This window comes from Rattus norvegicus, chromosome X, assembly GCF_021556685.1.
Source record: "Rattus norvegicus strain SHRSP/BbbUtx chromosome X, alternate assembly SHRSP_T2T, whole genome shotgun sequence".
Taxonomy (NCBI): Eukaryota; Metazoa; Chordata; class Mammalia; order Rodentia; family Muridae; genus Rattus; species Rattus norvegicus.
The window spans coordinates 129,749,593-129,769,588 of record NC_141554.1 but is presented as its reverse complement, the minus strand read 5'-3'; the positions used below and the strand labels follow the sequence as shown (position 1 = coordinate 129,769,588).

Here is a 19,996-nt window from a genome sequence, read left to right as displayed (position 1 = left end):
TCAAATACAGTGCTTAATCAGGAAGCAACTGAACACCTGACATTCATGTGTTTTGTACACAGTGATTACACCCAGACATCATTAGAATATTAAATTAGTTGTGGTACATTGAGCACTTTCCTAATTTTATGCTGCAGATAGTTTGAGAAGTTTGACATAAGTAACACTAATGACAATGTTATCTGAGTTACCAAATTAGACCTACTTTTGATGTCAACATTAATAAACACTCAAACATGTACTTCAAAGTACCAAAATTAAGCTTTGGAGTGTTATACAAACACCAACAGGAAATGACCATATCATAGGTCAATTTTCTTTCTCTATACTATTAAACTAGAATCCTATGTGTATATAATTCCAAGTATAATTGCTAGACAATGTGAAAATCATAATGTAAAAGATAGTTAGGAATTGTTTAGTTGTAACCTGATGTATCTATACTAAGTGCTTTGAGTTACTTTGAATTAGAGAATCTGAGAAGTGGGCATTAAGGAATTCAAATTCTAGTTTTACTATTTTGATGACATTTATCATAGTTTGGATTATAATGTATTTATTGTACGAAGACAATTTTTGTATTCAGTATCTTCTATTGATTCTGTTTCTTGTGTTATGATTGAGATACTATGAACTAGATAGATATTACTTCAAGTCATGGAAATTTAAAATTAACAGTCAAAGACTTCTAAAGGTAACAAATCATTAAAGATTACCGAGCAGTCAGTTATGTGACTGCTGCCATCATGTGGTAATACTATAAAATTACATATATCCATGTGTTCATTTCCTTATTTTATTAGCACAGGCATCTAAAACATTACCTAATCAAAAACGGCTATTATTTACTCTCGATATTCACTATACATTAGAATGTGATGAAGCTGTAGTAATAAATATTGGGGACCTATTTCTTTTTACATCATCAAGCTATAGTTTTCTCTACATGTGAAATGTCAAAATCTGTAGAAATAGTTTCTATAGGTGTTTCATTATTTTTAGGACTCTGGTGAAAATCATTTTGTCATGAAGGAAACTAATATGTAAGGTCATGGCACTAGATAAATACATTAAAAATATGGAAAGCTCTAGTTGCCACATTTTAAGTGTAGTTTCTCTTTTCAACTTCCTAATTATATTTCTTGGAATTTCATACAAATAACATCTTATTTTGGTTTTTGTTAAGTAGATATGACAGTAACAGTGATCAAATTAATTCTTTAATGCTTTTAAATACCACATAATTAAATATAGAATTGAACCATAGGATTATGGGTAAGTTAGGTTGTCTCTTGCTATACAGCCATGTACTGAAAAGAAAGGTCCACAACCTGAAGTATTAATAGCACTTGTTAGAGATGCATAACCTCAGGCCACCCAGCAGACCTAAAAATCTAGTTGTATTTTTAAAAGATCTCTGGCTGACACAGCTGCACATCAGAATTGATAATGAATGAATTTAAAAGGATCTCTCCTAAAGGGCTGAGAACACAGCTCTGTGACAAGGCTTGTGTGTGAGCCATCTTCAATTCCCAGCACCATAAACTTAATTGGATGCTCTGTGGGTAAGAAACTCTGTAAAGCTGTTTTGTTATTCAAGCAGTTATTACTGTATTATATGATATGGTTTGTGAAAACATTTCCCAGATCTGTCTAAAGGGCAAGGAAATGGGTATGTAGAAGATAACACTAATTACCCAAGTTAGCCATAGGAAGGAAGCAGCATGACTGGATAAACAAAAAAGTGAGATGGGAAGATATGCAAATTATTTGACTAAACAAAATAATTATAACATTAGGCATAAGTTGAACAAAATCACCACTGCTTCACAGACTGCAGGCTATCAGGGACAACTGTATATAACCTATCTTATTATAGCAGTGTTCATTACCAAAATGAAAGTATGTATGAAGATCTAGAGAGTTCAAAAATAGTATCTCAACCTCACACTTCTTTACTAAACCCTAAGGTATTTATTTTTCCTTTGAGACTGTAGTGAACGTTGGCCTGGATCTCATGATTCTCTGTCAGTTTCCAAAGTGCAGCAATTACTAGTGTGTGCTACTACTCTTGGTCCTATGTTTTCAGTTTCTACCATGACTTTATGTAATATTTATTCCCCTACTTATCCTGCCCATCTAGAAATGCCAAAGAATTCTTGCTGAGATATAATCTGGATTCGTGTCATCCCTTATTTGAAAACCCTCAACAGATAATCCAAACTACAGGAAAGGTCTAAATGCTTAACATTCAAATTCCAGGTAGTTGGGAATTTCAAAGTACGTTTAACCTTTTATTACTATTGCATCAGGTCACTGCCTAAAGTTTTGATTTAAAAATCTTGGGGCATATTTAAATTAAACCTACTGATTCATCCATAATTGAAGCAGGATCAAAGAAATCAGGCTTCAGTTCTGTTCTCTCTCTTCTATTCTTTGATGGTGGCTAAGAAAAAAAAAAGAAAGTTGATTTTTTTTACAATCATAAGCCAGATAGTAAATAAGAATATTCATATAAATGTTATTAGTTCTGAGTAGTCCATGCGATTTTCAAGTATACCTGAAAATACTTCAATCATTGCTTGCCAACATCCCATCTTCCCCCAAAATCAGAATGATTGTAAGCACAAAAAATTTCATTAGTAGAAAAAGACTTAAAAGTAAAACAGGAACCTATTTTTCACTTTAGTGTAAAAACATCACTTTTCTAATATCATTTTCCTGAAGGACTTGAAATTATTTTAAAGAGAAATAGCATTTCCTTCAGGAATACCAAGCAGCACACTAAATACAAAAGCCACAGGGATTAGGCTTGTTATGTTCACCTCTACCAACTTTAGGATTTCTCCTCCTTGGATGAGTTTGTAGGTTTTAATGTCCTCTATCATTACAGTCTATCTCACAAAGTTAAATGAGATTATTGCTAAAATGAAATATGTATGTGCATACTGTATGAGCGCTAATAATAAATTACTTTAAGAAAAACAAAAATGGGGGTGGCACATATCTTTAGTCCTGGCACTTGGGAGGCAGAGGTAGATGGACCTCTGGGTTCAAAGCCAGCCTGATCTAAACAGTTCAAGAACAGCCAAGGCTGCACAGAGAAACCCTGCCGCCTCAAAACAAAAAACAAAACAAATAAAGGAAAAGAAAAAAATATTTTATTTTCCTTCTCAGGATTCGAGTAATTTTACTTTACATCCAACAAGAAAGTCTGCCTCAACAAAAGGTTTCTATTATGTAAAAAATACTCTATTTGACAATGAAAATTTAGAAACGGGTGTGATACTTAATATACTTAACTTTTAAAAACTTAGAATATAAACATTGAGTATTATTTGATTTTTTATAGCCTAAGTTCTTTATAATTCTATATATTACTAAATTAACTATAGAATTTTAATTATTTCAAAAAACTTTTCTTGCCTTCAAAAACTGAACTTTTGCTCAACTTTGCAAGCAAGATAATAATATGCTTTGGGACCATTTAAAACAATTATTGGTTTGTTTGTTTGTTTGTTCTGGAGACAGGGTTTCTCTGTAAATCAGTGTGGCCTTGAACTCAGATTCACCACTGGCCTCTGCCTTTCTAGTGCTGGAATGAAAAGTATGAGCCACCAGCCCAGCTGAGACAATTTCAAAATCAACCTGTTTCACTGCGGTGTATTCAGCCTGTTTAAGAAAAGAATGTAATCAATATTACTGGACCCTGGGCTTCCTATGTAATCAGTGTTTTACAAGCTAACCTAAACACCTAACTTTGTCTTAACTTTAATCTTAAACTACATACATAAACTGATCCAGAATTTTGTGTGCGTGCGTGCGTGCGTGCGTGCGTGCGTGCGTGCGTGCGTGCGTGTGTCAGGGGGGAGGGAGGGACCAGCTACTGGGTTGAACAATACTATACTAACAAAACAATACTACTTCTGGATGTTTCTTACCAGGTCTATATCCATGGTGTCAAAGTCCATTCCCTCATTAAGATCCTCAATCCTTCCTTCTGAGGACATCATAACATCTTCAACAATCGGCTCTTCGTCATCCTCCATTATGCTTGTACCACGCTGACTAGAGAAATATAAAACAAGGTAAAGATCTGAACCAAGGCATGACTATTAATATATAGGTAGTAAGTAAGTATGTAGCTTTGTATATTCAAGTATAATGGAAAATGATGGAATTAAAGGTCAGGGAGAATGATAAGGCACTGATCATGTCATCAATGGTGTCAAAATCCCAATGTTCACTTGTTTTAAAATGCTAAGGATTTATGTTTATTCTATATTACTTAGATACATTTAGTTTGATAATTCTGATATGCCATATACAATGATCAATGACAAATTTCCACATATGAACATAGCAGATACCTCAAATCCTTTTTTGAAAAGTAGGCAGGGTACAAATTAATAAACATAAACAGACCAAAGAAATGACATTTTCTGAATGCATAGATTCTGATTACACCTAATGCTAATCATTAGTAACCCATTCATTCAGTGACAAATTGTATACGAGCCATACATACATTCACCCACACCTTCCCACAAGAACTACACCATGACAGGCTTCTATAGTGTCTATGGAGGAAGAAGTGAGTAAAACATGATTCTTGCCCTCGAGGAGCTTACAATATACTATGGTGAAACAGATAAAACCAGTACAGTATATGCATCAAATGCTCTGAGAGTATACTAAAATAATTATTCTGTCTCATATAAAAATTAACACTTCATGCTTAAAAGCTAAAACTCAAAGCCATGAAACTATATAAAAATGAAAAAATAACATCAAGGTCAAAGCCGCATTTTTTCACATAATTACAAGGAAAATAAACTAAATTCACAAATTAGCTCAAATCAGCATAAAGTAGGCAGCCCAAAGGTGAATTTGCATGTGACTTCTTGCTTTCCAGTTTGGCTGACATTACCGTCTTTTCTTTTGCAAAGATCCCATAGATCCCAAAAGCAACTCACCAAAATCTAAGTTATTTAATTAATTATTTTCAATGTATACAATACTATGGTAGAGCACAATATCTGATCCAGGCTTTCTGAACAGATATGATAATGCCAGGCATAATAGTTCTGGATAATAAAAGACAATTTTATTACATTTTTGTGGAAGTAAAAGTAAAGGCAATCTGTGTGTTCTGAAGATCATATAATCAAAAACCAGAAATCCAGTCTGTATTTCTTTTACATTACACTGATGGCATTTGTGATAGAAACTATGAAAGAAAATATAATTCATAAGCTATTTTAGTACAGGGTAGGTATCATTAATGAAAGAAGATTGGTAAAGCAAAAGTATTTAAAAGTTTTAGGCAATCAACCATTTATGGTACAACTACCAAAAGAGTCCTCTGGTGATAGTTGTTTATCTCAGGCAATCGTTTTTAGTTGTCTGAAGGAGGTTGTGCATAATCAAGAACCAATCCAAATTGCAAACAATAAGAAAAATGAAAACAGTACTGAATAGTGAGACATTCTAGACATCAAAGACCTTGAACACTGGAACCAAGTTTTAAGAGGACAAATATAAACAAAGTAGTTACATGGTAGGATTCTGAACTATTTGGATGGTGTTTAACTGGAAGCTAAAAAAATGGTTGTATGATCAAGCATGAAATAAAATGTAAAATAAGGAAAATATGACAAGAGAAACAAGACAGAAGCAAGTGCTGGTGTAGCTAGATGATGGTCCCAGGAGACAAACTGGAATGGCACATACTTAGTGACTGAATAAGAGTGTCTAGAGACTACTGCAGAGACAACCAGAAGAGTATTCATATGCCACCATTTATGTGGTAAATGATCATTTAAGAAGAATGTGAATTCTTAGTCAACAATGTAAAACAAAATATAAAATTTAAGAGAGGTAACAATCACTATCCCAAGTTTTAAAAAATACATTATGTTACAATGCTTTCAAACTTAAAATAATTCAAATAACATTTTGCCATGTATATAAGGCATGATTTCAAGTCTACTTATCAGCAATTTCACTTAGAGTCACAGCTAATTAGGATTTCTGAAATGTTTATCATGTTCCCATCCAGAATCCAGGAAAAACAAAGGAAGAAGAGTTTTAGGCATTGAACAGTTCCTCACTCCATGAACATCTGCTTAGTGCTTTCTGTGTCAGCTCTAACAATGACATCCTTGCCCTTAAGGAGCTCACAGTCTAGAGACATGGACAAAATTGCAATACACAAATAATTACAATACAATATGGCAAAGGCTGTAAGAAATGCAAATATACAGGGTTATAGGATCACAGAAGATTACAATTTCACTTACGGTGACACTTGAACCTGCTTTCACCATGAATTTACTAGTATTCAGGTAATGAGACGTGATATACTAAAATGGAGTCAGGGGCATATTTTGAAAGATCTTGCATGCCATGAACTAGGTATAGAAACTGAACTTTGTCCAGCAGGCAATGGCGAGCCATGGAAAAGTTCTAAGTAAGAAAGTTACATGGTAAGATTTTCATCCTGAAATTATCATTCTTGATGGTAGTGTGAATGATGGAGTGGTGGAAAGTGTGAAGGGAGAGGTTTGGTGAGCAGATCAATGGGGGGTTTGAGGGAGGAGAACCAGTTAGAAAGCTCATTACGCTAGTTCAGGTGAGAGATGAGGACCTGAGCTACGGTGGGACATAATTAAGATGGAACACAAATGTATTTTTAATTCTGTGTACCAAAATAAACAAGGATTCATATTTATACTTTTCCAACAGATCAATTTAAGACTGATTGGTCCTTTGGCTAACTAGTTAATATATGAATGACTTAAAACATTTTACTTTTCTGTTGGAAAGACCAAAATCTTGTTCCTTGATTATTTCAGCGTAGTTACTCCTGAGAGTTTGCTGAAATTGTAGGTCCGGCACACATTAGAGTATGTTAACATGAATTAGTGAACTTCCTAGACTCAGACAATAAGGCACTCTCACTTACATGGCATGCTGAAGATTAGTTCGCAGTTTAACATAGCTCATTGCTGCTCTCTCCTGCTGTTGCCTTGCTTCCTCTTGTTGTCTTTGAGCTAACATCCATGTTACCTGCGTGCTTCAAGGAGAATTTTATTCTTCTTTTAACTTAACTTTTTTCTATGTAATTGATAAAGTTCTAGTAAAGGAAATGATTAAATGTACTTACTTGTAATCCAGAGGAGTTTGATGGTGTTCTGTCTGCATCGGATAGACACTCATGAAGCTATCTTCAGGCCGTAACCTTTTCGGTTCTCTCATAATAGTGGAGGTGAGCTGCGGTGTCTGCATCATAACAGGGGTGTGCAGTGTCTGCTCTCTGCTCAACCACATACTGTCACTGCTACTGCTTTCTTCAGCTAAAAGAGAAAATCACAACCATGACGTCTGCTTTACTACTTAGAACTTACCCAGAGTGTAATATGACCCATTGAAAACAACAAACATCTCGTTGTTTCCACATAGTAGTGTTGGAAACTGGATCCCACCCTGGCCTTACAGTCTGTTTATGAGAAAAGAAGGAGAAAACAATTACAACACTCTATGGTACTAGGAGAAATGGATATAGACGGCAGGGGAGTAGTGACAGAGACAGATACAGCTACCCAGAAACGCGGGGTAACAAGCATTTTTGATGCTTGAGCACTGATACATGAAACAGTCATGCTACTCTATTGATATATCTGACTTACAGAATGACAATTTCTTACGGTTCAAATTACTAGCTGGATTCTATGGAAATGGGAAGAGTCCAAGAATAGGCAAAGACTGGATAAAGAAGCAGGAATCAGTATGTAGCCAGGTACACGTGGGAGTTAGGCTGCAAAACTCGGGACAAGATGGGAATATAAGTTGAAAGCCAGCTGGAGCACAAGTGAGATTTTTGTTTCAAAGGCCAATGCAAACAAGCAAAGAACTACTATGTGGAACATATTGAGATCTAGACTAAGGTGACAAACTTGCTAACAATTTGAAGAAAGGGAAACCATTTAGTGAGTTTCATGTTTTAGTCCATGTGGATGGAGTACTTAAGACCAGGAATGCTAATAAGTAACAGGCCACATGGAAGAGTAAGTAAGTAACAGGCCACAAGGCTCAGAGAAAGCCAATCCAGTACTAGGAATGGAATTAGGAGGGCTGGTTTTTAGCCTATAGGATGTGAATGGTTGAGCTGGCCTTAAGACCCTAACGCCAAAGTAAACATATGTACATTAAGAAATGGATTATTAAAGTCATACCTGTAGAACCTACCCCATCAAACATACACGATAGCCCTAACATTACAAATAAATTCTTATGTCAGTGTCACTACGTTAATAGTAAGTTAAAATTAGTTACTATGAATTTGAAGGAAAACTATTTTTTAAAAGAATTATTTATTTTATGTATATCTGCACTGTCGCTGTCTTCAGACACACCAGAAGAGGGCATCAGATCCCATTACAGATGGTTGTGAGCCACCATGTGGTTGCTGGGAATTGAACTCAGGAGCTTTGGGAGAACAGTCAGTGCTCTTAACCGCTGAGCCATCTCTCCAGTCTAGAAAACTATTTTTTACAAGACTGTGTATATGTCTGCACTCATTACATGTATATGCACACAGTTTTAAGGAAAACTTTTGAGGGTGAATGTGCTCATACCCAAGTGATCAAGGGCTTTGACATAAACTGCACACTTTACAATATAGTAAAACTATTATTTATAGTTCTATATGCTCATGGTCATTTTCCACTGACTAGCACTTATCCATTACATGAATTTACTAATGGCAATTTATATAGCTCTAATCCAAATACCTAAAAAGAACACTTACGTTTTCTGTAAAAAAATTCTAATTTAATATTCTACTTGTAAGATACTATATAAATGCCAAAGATATTTTATAAATATCAATATCTAAATTGTTGCTAAGAATATAAAGGAGAGATATGCAGAAAATTTAACTATTTAAAGAAAAAAAACTTTCAAGATTTATAATCATATATAAGAAGCATCCTTTTAATTTGATAATTTTTCTATTAAAATGATATTTCTTAGTTTCTTATAAACAAGCATATCCCATTTAAGATTTTTTTGCTCGATTACAATAACAGTGGAACTTTAGAGCCAAGTCTAAAGCTTGATGTGTTATATGGTTATAATTAGACAAAAGATGCTGAAACTACACAGCAATCAAGTTTTAGGACTACAACTTGATAAATTATGCGGTGATTTAAAACTGATCACAAATTCCATTGATACTCATTACATTAAGATGCAGCGAACTGAGCTAGGCAACGTGGTTATACTTCTCTAGTCCTGTATCTTAGAAAAGTGGGCAAAAAATTCTTAAGTTCAACCTTGGGATATATGAGATTCTGTCTTACAAAGAACAAAATAAAAAATGAGGTAAAGGACTATATCTTGTCACCTAAAATCTATTGATTTCTTAGCCAATAGAATATTATAGACGTTATAGCACGCTGGTCTGCAGGCCAAGACCTCACGTCAGTAATCCTCGCATCCTGTCTTTTAGAGTAGTAAGTCTTGGAGCTTCTGAGTGATACGCTGATTACAAAGGGTCCTGAGAGACAATCCAGGTGAAGTCAGATATGTAATGTAAGTAAAGTCACTTCTAGACAAATGCAGCAACCAGCATTCAGGAGTTTCTATGTTAGATACCATAGTCATACCATGCTCTAAGTCTTAAAAGTGGTATTTCTCAGCAATAACTGCCACAGATTTTTGACAACTAAAATATTTAAGAGCTACTGAGAAAAGGAAAAATTTCCCTAGGCCCACAGAATTACTTTTGGGATGCTAGGAGCGCAATACCACAAAACATAATGCATTCTACATATGAGAAAAAACAACTTAATTTCTGTTACATACTTCACAATTAGTTCATTATTACTGAATGAAATTCAGAGGTTAAGGCTTTTAAAAATATTTTGATATAACAAAATGATATTGGAACAATTTTCATATGCAAGAACAGTGATTAAAATATTTATTTATTTTATGTATGTGAGTGCTCTATCTGCATGTCAGAAGAGGACATCAGATCCCATTACAGACGGTTGTGAGCCACCATGTGGGTGCTGGGAATTGAACTCAGGACCTCTGGAAGAGCAGTCAGTGCTCTTAACTTCTGAACTATCTCTCTAGTCCCCAGAATAGTGATAAAAATGTAACCATCTGTCTGCACTGCTTTTCATGTGAAAAGGGAAAATGTGCCTTAAAGAGTTGACAGAACTGACTCGTGCATGTAAAATGGTTAACAGAACATTTATGCACAATTGATAAGTTGTGTAAACTATTACTGAGTATCACATATCTCATGAGAAGCGAGGTGAATCTTAATGGCCATTCAGGTGGTCAACAGCAAGAATAAACTAATTGCTTCCTTACGGAGTGCTAGTTGCATGCCTTCAAGCACTTTCCGTTTCCCTGTAGATGGTTTTGATTTTTTACTCCGTACAGTTGATCCCCGACTGCTCATTCCACTAATGACTGACATGGTGTCATCATCACCACCAGCTAGCAAAGAATTTCGGTAAGACATCAGAGGAAGCCATACATCTTCTCTTCGGAGTGACATCTGAAAGGTCATGAACTTTTCCAAATAAACATACCTTAAAAAGAAGTAGAAAGCATTAGCTTTTAATGCACAGAGCTGCTATTCAAACAAGGTTATAAAAACATGAGCCTAATGCTTCACTACTTATGCTCAGACTCAGCAGCAAAATGAAGGGAAAATGTCTACTCAAACCTCACACTGAATGAAATAATCAAATAGTCTTCTAGCTTAATATTTGTTGATCATCTTGCTATACCTTTGGTACAGACAATAGGTATATAAGTTCCCTAGATATAAAAGTTCACCTTGGTGGAAAATATGTATCTATCTCAATTTTAATAAAAAATTCTGATATCACAATGTAACTAACATTCACATGATTACTATGTGCTAAGCATTTTTCTCAAGACATTTTAACTAATCTTATAGTTAGTAAGGAAAACATTCCATTTTAGATGAAATATAGACGTAAGATAAATTAATGTACCTATAATCATAAAAATGACAGGATCATCATGATTTGGATCTTAACGTGTGACACTAGCAGTTAAAGTCAAGTAAGTACACTGTACAATTCCAATACATAATTCCAATTAATTTAGATTTCTCAGCATAAGAAAGGTCACTTTGAAAAACATACTGCTTCGTGGTAACTGTTCAATCCATCTTTTTATTTACAATATACTTCTGCCATCCTTAAAACTATAGTACTCTTCACTGTAGCCTATAAATGGGCTACCAGTCTGGAAACCAATACCAGTCTGAGATAAGACTCAATATTTGAGCCAAAATAGACAAACTGGTAGAAAAACTAGAGTTCTGGGGCTGGGGATTTAGCTCAGTGGTAGAGCGCTTACCTAGGAAGCGCAAGGCCCTGGGTTCGGTCCCCAGCTCCGGAAAAAAAAAAAAAAAAAAAAAAAGAAAAAAAAGAAAAAAAAAACTAGAGTTCTGTGTCACTATGTCACTTAAGAGAATATTAACAATAAGAAGACTCCAGGACATGGCTCAGTGGGTTAAGGTCTGCAATTATGTATAGCTGAGTTGAAATGTCCCAGCACTCACTCACATATAAAGCCAGTACTGGGGAGTAGAGTCGGATAGATAATTAGAGGTTGGTTGACAACAGGGCTGAGAGACCATGTCTCAGAGAAGAAATGCAGTGGTCTAGACACCCAGTAGACTGCTCTGGCCACCACACATGTCTGCACACTCATGTACATGCACCACAAACAATAAAAAATTCTCCTCACAAACAAAAAAAACCAAACAAGTAAATAAGTAGCCTTCATGGAAGCAATTCTTTCTCTGCTTCTCTAGCCCTGGGCTTCTACTAAACTGATTGTTTTTTATTTATACACCAGATGTACACATTTTCAAAATATTAACATACTGTTGTCTGCTGTAAATATCATAGTGTAGTTTTACACTTTTCTATTTGAACTCAGTATTATACTTTTTAAATCCACCAATGTTGACAATATTCCATAACCTGGGTCATGTTGGTGTACATTCTAGGAAAGAGTTTATTTTGACATTTTCCATATTCAAACATTGTAACATTCACTGTTCTTTAATAGTTCTTATTGTATGTATGATTATAAGATTTTATAGTATATTTATTCATGTGAATGATGAAGTGACTGGGCTTAAAAATAGAAAGATACTTAAACTTTACTAAGTAATGTCAGATAGTTCCAAAACTAATCAAGTATCAATTTATGTGACCAATAATATATATAATGCTCTACATCTTTGAAACTATTAATGCTATCAGATTTAGTATTGTCCATCTGTTATATAAGAAATGGCACTGTTTAATCTGTATTTCTCTGATTAATGGTCTAAGAATTTTGCTTTATGGCAAAGACTAGAGCTGGCAAAATGGCACAGGGTTATAAGAAGATATTAACTGTGATGTTTCTAACTTTCTCCCCTCTTATACCTCAAAGAGCTGGGGTAGGGGAGAGAGGGTGGGCCTAGAAAGTCTCTCTTATGAGTCACCATTTTAGAAAATTATTTCAGAAAAATTTTCTGTTTAAATGTTAAATTATGGAAAGAAACCGTTAAAGAAAAGACAATTTTGCTTTGCAGTACAACCACATTTTAAGATAAAAACTAACTTGGGCGAGCCTCATGGGATTTTCAAAATTACCATCCATTAAAGGTTACTACTGTATTACTTGGGCTACTACAACTATTCAACAAAGAACTTAAAAAGCACTGAGCACACCGAAACAATACAGGGGTGGAAGTCACAATACTAAAGCTCAGTATTGTACAAAGAATAGTTATAAGGCTGAAAATGATTAAAACTGATGACGCGAAGAAAGTCTTATAAATTAATATAATGCTATAGATATATGTCAGAACAAAAATGAAGTAAAACAAATGTTTTTCAGCATTTCAAAATGAAGTTAAGCTGGACATTTCTACCAAATACATACACTGTTCTTTTATCTTGTCGGAGCAGTTTAGAAGAAAATTCACTGAGAATATCAAGAAATGCCAAATTTAAAGGTGGATGGCTCTCCCCTTGTGGATTAGGCTCCTTAAAAGCAAATTCTATGCCATCTCTGTAGAGGAAATAAAATACATAAATAAATATTACGTTTACTAATGAAAAATACACTTAATATAAAATTAAGAATATTATCAAATCATTCTAACACAAAATAACTCACAGACAAACATACACACCAGCACTAGCTAGCCATCAGCTAAATGTGGTTTGTTTTAATCTACATTCTCTTTTGACCTATTTTCGTAACATAGTCAGACTTTCAACTTGTGATTCTTCTGCTCAGGCCTCCTAAATGCTAGCATTATAGACAGATATTAAAAAGCTCAACTGGAAGAGCTTGAAGGGGCTCAAGACCCCATATGTACAACAATGCCAAGCAACCAGAGCTTCCAGGGACTAAGCCACTACCTAAAGACTATACATGGACTGACCCTGGACTCTGACCTCATAGGTAGCAATGAATATCCTAGTAAGAGCACCAGTGGAAGGGGAAGCCCTTGGTCCTGCCAAGACTGAACCCCAAGTGAACGTGATTGTAGGGCAGTAATGGTGGGAGGATGGGGAGGGGAACACCCATAAAGAAGGGGAGGGGGACGGGGATGTTGGTCCTGAAACCAGGAAGGGGAATAACAATTGAAATGTAAATAAAAAATACTCAATTAATAAAGATGGCAGAAAAAAAAAGCTCAACATATATTCTTTACTCAAATATTCTTCCCTACAAAAATAGCCCAAATTCTTGTACATAATGATCACTATATTACTTATACTTTTTCAGAGTAGCAAAGTCATACTCTAATTTATAGGATTGCCTTCAACATGAATACTGCCATTTATAATGTCTTGGTAAAAGTTTTTAAAATTAAACTCTAATCGGGGCCCATTTTAGCCATAATAATGTCAAAATTTAAAGATCACAATTCATCAAGATAACAACTGTCATTGTGCTCTATCAAAATATAATAGGGTAGAAAACAATGAAGACAAAACTGGGGGAAAAGCACATGAAAAAAATGTAGTTCTTATACTAATTACTCAATGTATAGCTCTTACATTTTACCTAAAATTATCAACTATATACTACAAGGCACACAAAATGGTGAAGTCAGAGCGTAAATTAAAGTTGGAGAGAAATAGATAAAATGAATAAAAGCAATAAGTTATGTGCAATTCATGTGATAGTATACAAGCAATCCCAGGGCTCACTGGTCAACCAATATAGCTTTATCAGTGAGCTCCAGGCCAGCACAAATCTTGTTTCAAAGGAGAAGGATAGCGTTCTGAACGATGATATTTGAGTCCAGTTTGTATACTTGTACACACATATACACATATGTATATTTATAAAAGTGTAGGGGGTGGAGGAGTTTTTAAACTTATGAGATTTATAAGTCAATAAGTAAACAAGCTTAATTAGGTATTCCAAAGAAAAGGATGGACAGAAAATTAAGATTCATGGAAATTCAAGCAATAAGTAAAGTATCAGGAGATTGGTTACTTGTGCAGCATGGCAATGGCTTCTCTGGTTTTCAACTGATCAAGTCCAAAAGTTAAAGCAAAACGTCGAGCAAGTTCTTTTATGCCGCTAAATGTTGAGGATGATCTATCAAAGTTATAGCCATTTTCTTGTATCATCTCATTAAAAAGCTGTTTAGAAAAAAGAAGGAAGCCTTAATATTTTTATAAATATGAATTAACATAAATTGAGCATATTTTTGAATTAAAATATAAAAGATAAATGACATATTGCATTAATGACACCTGAAACACAAAAAAATCCTAATATGAATAGGCACAATTGTGTCACATAATACACTTAAAATAGAGAAATCATTATTGGTGTCTTGAACTCAATAGTTTATTTTTATCTAAACACCAGTCAATATTAATTGGGTACAAACACATAAAACAACAAAAGGAAAGGAAAATCCAAGGTAAACTTTAATACAACTGTGTTCTATTTTTGTGGTGCTGGGTCTCATGAATAACAGCCATTGTGTTGTTCACCTCCAAGTGATTTACATTCACATTATGAACTTTCATCATAAGATAGCAAAAACTTTTGAATTGTGATATCCTCTAACTAAGCAATTCTAAGACTTGATCCAAAATAGTATTTATGCATAATATTTATATACAAGAATATTTCAGTGATAACAATAAACTTACAAAAGATTTCAAGATTTGCTAAAAAAACTATAATCTACCTATAAAATGGAATATTATTAACTATTAAAATCCCAAATATATCTATATAGCAAGGAAAAGAAAAGGGTTATTTCAAAGAGATAGCTGTACTGCTGTGTTCGTTCTGTAACATCATTCACAATGAGCAGGGGATAGAACCAACTTCTTTGTCCACACATGAATGAATGCCATGCATCACATACATTTGCTTGCAAACAAACAAAAGAGAATATTATTTAGCCGTTAAAAGGTAGAAATTGGGTCAATTATTTAAAACATGGATGAATGCAGAAGATAATCCATCAAAGGAAATAAGCCCATGAGTGCACTTACTGGAACCTAACAGAGTAGAAGCCAAAGATACAGAGAATAAAGTGATTACTGCTACAAGCCAGGACACAGGAACAGAAATAAACAATTAGGATGATTAGGTGCAAGAAATTAGCTGTCCAATATAATGAAAACAGGTAACAGTGACAGAGATATTAAGGAAGTGGCTAAGTGGTAGAGCATCTATCTGCCTACCACACAAAGGACCCTATAGTCCACTAAAAACAAAACAAAACAAAAAGAACAAAAACAACAACAAAAAATGCATATAGGCACACATATTCATACATTGTTTTGGCTCCTACAGACTAACATCCACAAAAATCCTGTATATTTAAAAACTGCTATCCAGGTAACAGGGGCACAGACCTCTTATTCCAGCTCTTAGGAGGCTGACACAAAAGGAATTTTAGGTCAGGCCTACCTAGGTAGGCTACATGGTGAGACCAAAGCAAGATAGTTTAATAGGTAAAGATCTTTTCAACACATCTGATCTAAATTTGATCCCCATAATTTATAGGACAGATGAAGAGAACCAACTTCCCCCAAACTATCCTGTGCTCTTCCCATGCACAATCTGTCCCATTTGTACACAGGCCATCATACAAGGAGGATGGGAAGATGGCTCAGTGGATAAAATGCTTAGTATGCAAACATGAGGACCAAAGTTCAAATCTTAAACATCTAAACAAAACACAAGCAGATGTGGAAGGCTGTCTGTAATCCTAGGTGAAAGACAGGTTCAGTGAAAGACTCCACTTCCATAAAGGAAAAACAATCAAAGACAATAGTCAAGAGTCAATCTTTGGCCTCCACACTCACTACTGCACACAGGTATGTACATGCATATACATCCATGCAAACACACTCAACACAGATATACACCAAGAAGAAACACACCAATAGGGAAATTGCTTAGAGTGGATTAAAATGATCTTACTGCAAGTTGTGAGGTAACGAGTGAGCTAATTAACACTTCACATGTGTGTTTAAACTTCATGTAAAACATACTTCACTAATGATGATAAATATTTTGGATCGGTACTTGTATGGATTGTCTGTCATGTCCTCTGCCCAGTTACAATTATTACCAATTTGATTATTGATAGTCAATTGTGTTACGTAAAGCTGATACTTACCTGCTGCAAACTGAGAATAAGAGTCTTGGCACACTGAATTTTGTCAATCTGCCTTGTTTTACTCATTGTTTCTTTGATGATATCGCCATAATCGTTATAATACTAGAAAATGAAATTGATGCAAATTAGAGTTAAATCTCTTAAAATGATTGGCCAATAAGACTAAGTTTAGGTTAATTCTACAATCACAAAGCAACACATGTATTTGTACGTTTCAATGATAGGAAATCTGTAGTAGTACTGAAGGTTTAAGATCAGTTCTAAAATATCTTTAACTTAAAAAAATTGAAAAATCCAAACTGTTTAAACAAAGCAGGTATGAAATAAAAAAAGTTACTAAGTTATACTGAGTTTCAGGGCTAACACTAACTTTCTTTAAAGACAATAAATATAATCAATTACTCTAATTGTTAATGAGATAGGTCACCTTACTAATTTGGCTATGGAAACAATTAGCCTATGAACTATTGAGTCTAAAATTTGCATTATATATTACATATTTGCAATTTTTCTAATTTAAAACAGTGGCTTTAATACCTTTAAAAAACTATCAAAGATAAAAGAGGAACATACAAGAACAAATTTACTATTTTTTGAGATGTGTCACCAAGTAACTCTGGCTGTCCTGGAACTCACTCTGTAGACCAGGCAGGCCTCACACTCAAGAGCTCTGCCTCCTAGGTGCTGGGATTACAGGTAAGAGCCATCATATCCAAATAATATATACACATTTTTGTCATTTCTACCATTTAATAAAGTTGAGGAGAGGGCAAATATAGACATACAGTATAAACATCATTCATCATGTCAAATGATATAACTTTAAAACTACTTTTAAATGATGCTACACCTCTTTCATATAGTAAAATATTCTAAATGGAAAATTACTTAGGCTTTAACAGATTACATGAATTTTTATCTGTAGAAAAAAGATATTGGGTGTGATGGCTCAGACCTTTAATCACAGTATTCCGGAGGCAGATGCAGGTGGGTTGAAAGCCAGCCTTGTCTGCATAGTGGGATTCAAAGTCAGACAGGTTAGCTAGAGGAGATAAAGTTATGTTTAAGCATGAAATACTGTCCTATTGTGTACTTTCACAGTCACCTTCATATACTGCTTGAAGATATCCGCAGCTGTGTTCATCTCCACCACTGTATATACAATTAGCTTACAAAATGCTGCAAGTAAATTTCTCCTCTTATGCAAAGCTTCAATTTTACTGGCTTCATCCTCCTGCTGACCATCTGGGGGAAGGGATCCAATAATCATTATATCTTGTATTTTACTTCAATCATAACTTAACATATACTATATACTTGCCCCCTTTTTTGGAAATTTAAAAGTGGAAAACATTAAAACCAAATTTAAATTTGCAACTACTCAAAGAATATACTATATTTTTGAGCTATCAAATGATCATCATGGAAAAGGAACAGATGTAATAAGTAAAAGGAATTAATTATTCATAAAGTGAAGCTCATCTAATGCATTCTTATACTCTCCCAACAGGATGATTCACCAAAAAGACTTGCATATTCAAAAGTAGGTAAAATTTCCCTCTGGGAAAGCAAATCTCAGAAAACCTCGACTGTCATTTCCAAAGATGGTCTCGTGCTCATTTTACCTCTGATTCTTTCTCATACATTCTTCTTTATCTAGGTAGGATCTCGCTTTATTACTGTGACTGGCCTAGAACTCTCTAAGGAGATCTTGCAGTCCTTGGAACTCAGAGATTAGATACAACTCTATCTGTGGGACAGACTGAAGGAGTAGACAGGAGAACAGACTATGTTCAGAGTGTGCCAGCCAGCCTGATACTGCAATGGTGAACATGGCTACTGTCTGAAAGGTGAGAACTGTTAGCTATATACCCAAGTTAACACACATACAGTAATGTAGGCACACTCACATACCAAGAATTTTCTTATGGACAGATTTCAAATCAAGAACCCGTCTGTTCCACTTTTGTTTGGTTATTAGTTTTTTTTTTAAGCGATATTAGACTTTTCAATATCTGTATTAGATATATTTTTGAACAATTAGTTGGTCTATATCCTGTTAGCCTTTCAATACAAGATTCTTAATATCTGAAAAACACCTCTGGTAACCCCGACACCAAATGGGAAATTTTCTACCTCAATGATTTGGGGACACTAATGACTGAAAGTAAAGCATCAAAATGGGGGAGGGCGGCAATGGGGGGAGGGTTGGGAGGGGAACACCCATAAGGAAGGGGAGGGGGGAGGGAGATGTTTGCCCGGAAACCGGGAAAGGGAATAACACTTGAAATGTATATAAGAAATACTCAAGTTAATAAAAAAAAAATGCTGAGTCTATATTGTATCACCTAAGTTACACCCAAAAGCTCTAAAATCAAATTAGAATGTAAGGTAGAACATCATCAAAAGTTTTACCTTAAGTATACACTCTCATATGTCAAATCAGTTGCACAGCAATTTAAAAATGTATCGTTTACATTTTGAAAAGTTAGACTGAATGTTATAAACCGTTTTTGGAGACAGGGTTTCTCAGTGTACTCCTGGCTGTCCTGGCACTCACTCACTCTGTAGACTAAGCTGACCTCCAACTCAGAGATCTGCCTGCCTCTGCTTCCTCAGTGCTGGGATTAAAGGCAAGGGCCACTACCTTCTGGCCTAAGTAACTTAATTACTATTTACTAACTGACTGACTACCATCATACTGGATAATTTTTACATAATTTTCAATCATTAGTAATATTTGCAAAAACTCAAAATATAGACTACCTCCTAGAGACTAAGCTGTTCAAACGAAGAGCATATATATATATAAATGAAGAGTACTGCCTACCACAGACCTTCACAAGTGCCAGCTACCTTTATTGGTGAATATTATCAATGGATCAAGTTTGGATACATTTCCTATCTATCTATCTATCTATCTATCTATCTATCTATCTATCTATCTATCTAATATGGTATGAATTACAAATCAAGGATGTAATAGTTCACAACATCAAGCATTATATGACAACTGTATAGCAATAAAATGGCATGTTGGTAGTAAGCCGATTAAGCAATGAAACTATTTGACAATCCATGGCTAAATTGTAGTATACAAAAGCAGTCCGCATTCCAACTCCTTCTTACATTTATATATGATAAAAGCACCTACACTTTTTTCAAGTAAATAAGTGTATTTGTTGCAGCAATCTATAATCAGGGGAAATTAGAAATAATCAAAATGCCTAACATTAGGAAGTATAGGAAATTCTTATATTC

At 34.7% G+C, this 19,996-nt stretch overlaps 1 protein-coding gene across 13 annotated transcripts in view; it reads right to left on the bottom strand.

The window, feature by feature from the left end:
• Positions 1-19,996, bottom strand: part of Stag2 (STAG2 cohesin complex component) — a 130,762-nt gene that overhangs the window by 3,319 nt on the left and 107,447 nt on the right. For 7 of the 13 annotated variants that reach the window (NM_001173507.2, XM_087599772.1, NM_001434041.1 and 4 more), the window contains 8 exon segments: positions 2,369-2,446; positions 3,942-4,068; positions 7,169-7,358; positions 10,390-10,613; positions 13,003-13,131; positions 14,578-14,726; positions 16,736-16,837; positions 17,841-17,980. In NM_001173507.2, coding sequence (NP_001166978.1) covers positions 2,369-2,446; positions 3,942-4,068; positions 7,169-7,358; positions 10,390-10,613; positions 13,003-13,131; positions 14,578-14,726; positions 16,736-16,837; positions 17,841-17,980 — 1,139 coding nt within the window. 13 annotated transcript variants of the gene reach the window in all.